The 4,536-nt window shown below is 55.4% G+C and overlaps 1 protein-coding gene across 1 annotated transcript in view; it reads right to left on the reverse strand.

Moving 5' to 3' along the window:
* LOC103749793 ((E3-independent) E2 ubiquitin-conjugating enzyme-like) overlaps positions 1-4,536 on the reverse strand; it is a 12,613-nt gene that overhangs the window by 2,252 nt on the left and 5,825 nt on the right. Inside the window, 8 exon segments of the mRNA XM_029555883.1 lie at positions 379-535; positions 751-936; positions 939-1,276; positions 1,278-1,646; positions 2,321-2,410; positions 3,148-3,620; positions 3,866-4,016; positions 4,151-4,201. Coding sequence (XP_029411743.1) covers positions 379-535; positions 751-936; positions 939-1,276; positions 1,278-1,646; positions 2,321-2,410; positions 3,148-3,620; positions 3,866-4,016; positions 4,151-4,201 — 1,815 coding nt within the window.

A 4,536-nucleotide genomic window follows, 5' to 3' on the forward strand; every position in this document is an offset into this window, starting at 1 on the left:
AAAAGGTCCTCTGGAAGGAGCTCCACCCACGTCCCAATGGTTGTAACATGACCTCTGGGAGTGAGAGGAGGCTATGGATTTGGGCAAACAGGGGGTAAGAGACGGCCATAGGCAGCCTGAGCACTTCTCTGAGGCTCCTATCTTTAAGAAAGATCAGTCAAAATTACAGATGTAAAGCTAAGTTGTAAAGAAAGGCCAAGGGGGCCCCATGAGGGTGTCCTTGGGATCTGCAGGACTCCCATTTTGAGCCCTCAGCTGAGCTGCCACCCCTGGGGATGTAGCTAGGTGGGTGCTGCTCAACCCTTGGGGTCCAGGCACTGCAGGCTGGAGGCCTCTTGGGCACTGAGCACCCCAAGGCATCCCTCCACCCGACTCCACCAAGCTCCCACTAGCCCACTTGCCATTCTGTCCTCAAAAGTCTTGACCATGATGCCATCAGGGAGTGAGGTAGCCAGCAGAGCCATCTCCTTCCGTACTGTGCTGAAGAACTTGGCTTCTGGAGGCTGGAACTCAATTTTCTTGAAAGAGTGATTTGCTGGAGGCAAAGAAAACAGTCAGTGCCTAACAAAGGCCCTGGCGGCTGCCCTGGGAAGCACGGCCTGTAGGGAATAGCTGCCTGTGCCCAGGTGCCTCCCACCACTGTCCCGTGGGGCAGGCTCAGGGACATGGAGAGGACAAGCCACCTGGCTTCCAGGTGTGTTCGCACAAACAGGAACCTGGAGTGATGAGGGAAGGTGATGGCTGACTCACAGGGTGCAAACTCCAGCACAGAGAAGACCTCGCCCTTGGTGCGGGTGAAGGTGACTCCAGGTTTCCTGCCACACTGCTGGCAGAGCACAGGTGTCTCACTGGGCCACTCCACCTTCACCGGCAACTGCCCCTCAGGGTTGTCATCCTTGCGTTCTGTGTCGGGCACCGCCTCCATCTTCTCCTCCTGTCCAGGGTCTTCTTGAGGTTCTCCTGAAGCTTCTTGATGTCATCCAGAAACTTCTTCTCCCAGGTTGGCTTCTCAGGCTCCACAGTGGGTGAGGTGGGGGAGCCCGTGAGTAGCTCCTCCACTGTCATGTTCTTGAGGCTCTCCAGGATCTTGATGGCCTCTTTCAGTTCCCGGAAACTCTTGGGAGGCGCATCCTTACCAGCTTTCTCCATCAGCCCTGCCATGGGGGCCGCCATGGCCACAGCCCCCTGGATGGCAGCTGTGGCAGCCTCCTCACTGATCACCACCCCCTTGTCCTCCTCAGGGGCTGCTGGCTGCTCCATGGGCAGGATGGGGGGGCTCCTCTGTCTTGGGGTGTTCATCGTCTACCAGCCCATTGTCTATCTCCCAGCTGTCACTGTCGCCCTCCCACTCGTCCGAGGATGCCCCACTGGTGCTGCCTTCTACTGAATCGTAGTCTGACTCCTCAATCTCAGACTCAATGGTGTAGAAGTGCTGGGGGAGAGAGCGCAACAGCAATTCAGACAGGAACTCACTCTGAGGCACTCTGGGGTCCCCGACCTGACTTGCTGAGGCCTTGGAGATCCCCTTCCTCCCTTTTCTGTTTTCAACTTTCCAGCTGAAGCCCTTACTATGCTGTGAGGTCCCCAGGTCTCCACGACAGGCCCTTTGCCCCACTTCCTCCCCAAGCAGGAGCCCAGCTAAGGGCCTATGCAATCACCTCTCTGGGCAAATTGCCATCCTGTGCCTAGAGGGTGGTGCTGAAAGGTCTAAGGGGAAGCCTCAGCAAAGCCTCAGCAAAGAGAGCCCATCTCCAGGACTCAGGCTGGCTACTGGGTAGGCAGGGGGCCTCGTGCTACACCTGGAATGGGTAATCTGACTGGAGGGTTTGGCAGGTACAGAGGAGTTGGCCATGCTGTGTCCTGCTCTTCCCTTGAGTGGCTGCCAAGGCGAGGGACAAGCCATTCTCTGCCTACCTGACCCAACCCCTACTGGGCACCAGGAGAGGGCTGTGAGTTTAGCTCAAGTAGGGGAAAGGGAAGGAGACCAGCCAGGGTAGCTGGAATGGGGCCAGCCTTTCCTTTCTGTCCCTAATCTGTCACTGCGTCTCTAGAAACTATAGTAGCGAAGTCGCTGTCTCCTCTTAGGAAAATATCTTGCCTGTCTCAGCACAGTAGGCAGAGAATCCTGAGCGACCTAGAGGTTGGGAGCAACTATACATACTTGTGAGATTTAGAAAGCCCCTGTCTCCTGTCCCTGGGGCTTGTGGGCAAAAGCTAAAGAGCTGCCTTTAGGCTCTCAGGGATGGGAGCCAGACTAGAACCACCAACCCAGGTGGCCAGGGCCGTACGAGGCCAGTGGTCAGGGCCTTGCCAGCCTCACCTGTGGCAGGATGATAGTTTTTGAGCTGTCAGCTCATACCACCTCCACCTTGCTGCTGACGTCCACACGGGCCACGTGGCCCACTGATGGCTGTGAGACAAAGGGGACAGAGTTAAAGGGGCTCCCTGGAAGGGGTGAGTGCCAGAGTACGTCTGAAGGGCTCTAGTGGTGGGTGGCAGGGGTCAAAGCTGTGACGACGGAGGGACGTGAGCACCTGTAGGTCCCTCTCAATCGCCTCTCAGGATATCTGTCCACACTGCCCATTCCTTGCCTGGAAGTGAAAGCTAAGTGTGGCTTTTCCCAAGTCCCCAGCGATGCCCTTGCACGGGCAGTGCTCTGGCCTCCTTGGCTCTGCACCCCTTCCAGCATGGGGCTTCCCGTCTCCAGAGCTTTGTTCCTGCTTTCTTCCTGTCTGCTATCTTGACCCCTCCCAACAGTCCCACCTCTTCTTTAAAGTCCCATAGCAAAGCCTCGCCTGGATGCGGCTGTGCTGTACTTTGTGCTGGTGTGACTTTAGCTTACAATACAGAGCCAAGAAACATAGCCGGCAGGGCTCAAGAAGCCCCAATCCTTCTGTAAGCATCTGGGCTCCACTGCCTCCTGGGACACAGACCTAGACTTTCAGGTCTTTCCTCCTGGAGCCACCTGGAGGCAGTGTCAAGGATTGCAGTCACTATCAGGGTGGGAACAGCTACCATAATTTGAACTTGGAAAGGTGTGGGGTGGGGGGGTCTGTGAGCTCCTGAGCAGGCATGTGAGCCCCAGGTAGGCTCTTTCCTGGCCTCTGACTGGGCACTGGAGGCTGAGGGAACAAGCTCTGGATTTACCTGTCCCCTGGCTTGAAGTCAAGAGTGATCTTACTCTTCTTCCTCTTGTGTTTCTGCTTTAAGTTCTTGATGGACAAGGGAATACTCTTTTTACGACTTGTACCACTTCCACTCTGGGAGGAGGTGGTGGAGCTGGCAGAGGAGGTCACCGAGCTGGTGTCATCTGTGTCGTCAGCGGCCTCATCATCTGCATCCTGCTCAGCCGAGTGCAGCCCATCATCTCCGCCCTCCTTCAACAGGAAAGGGGGCAGTGGTTCGCCTGCCTCCTGAGGCTCCTCTGGACCCTCATCCTGCATCTCCACAGGGCTGGCTGACCCATCTGGTGGCTCCTCAGGGCTCACAGACCCTGCTTCGCTCTTGGCTCTGGCTTCTCCTTTCTTGTCTGGGTCCTCCATGGAATGGTCTCTGGGACACTGGGTGTCTGGGGTGCAAGACATGATCCTCACAACTTGCTTCTTTAATAGGCACTTCACCTGTAAGGGCAGAGCAGAGAGGACAGGTAACTGTGAAGTGAAGCAGGTGGCAGAGGCTCACTCTGGGCCAGCCTGGCCCCAGGCACCTCTGTCTGGGGGGATTAAAGTTATACAGACCTAAGAGGCCAGCAAGGGCTCTCAGAAGCTGCCCCCCAAGGCCTAAAGCACACTGTCCTTCCTGGCTGTGGAAATGGCTCAAGGCCAGTTCCTCAAAGGCCCACCAACCGCCAACTTCAAGGACATACCTTCTTGGCCATAGAGCCCTCCCCCTGGGCGTAGTTTTTTTCTGGACATTCCCAGGCAATCTTGGCCGGCTCTACCTTGGCTGGGAAGACATACAGACAGCGTTCCCCAAGCTGCCGCTGAGCATGGTCAAAGCATCCGAGACGCTTCACCCTGAAGTGGAGAAGGGGGAGCTTGGCTGGACTTCTGAGAGGTCAGGGATGCTTGGCCCTTCCACACACTTGTGTCCAGGTCAATCGTCCAGGAATTGCACCTGGAATTGGGGGGGGGGGCAGGAGTACACTCACCTGCCTAGGTTTTCCTGAGTGCATTCTCCATTTGGTGAAACTTTCCTTCTCCTTTAGATGATCTGGGTGCTGTCGGCCTCTATACTCCTCCTTGATCAAATCCATGCCCACTCCCAACCCTCTAATTTCTCCCGTGTCTCCCCATCATTTTTTTCTGATAACTTCATATACTCTTTCTTCTTTATTTTTATGGGGCTTTTGGCTATTCTAACACCCCCCTGAAGAGGTAACCCTAAAATCTTTTAAGGATTAGATAGACGCTCCCAAATATTTTCAACATTTTTGGCCTTTGGAATAGAGTATATTGCTAAGAGGCCCAAGGACATTTTGACTTTTAGCCAAGAAACTGGCTACTTTTCTTTGGGGTCTTTTTACCCTAACTGCCT

The sequence above is a fragment of the Nannospalax galili genome, unplaced genomic scaffold (genome assembly GCF_000622305.1).
Source record: "Nannospalax galili isolate Female #2095 unplaced genomic scaffold, S.galili_v1.0 scaffold806, whole genome shotgun sequence".
Classification (NCBI taxonomy): Eukaryota; Metazoa; Chordata; class Mammalia; order Rodentia; family Spalacidae; genus Nannospalax; species Nannospalax galili.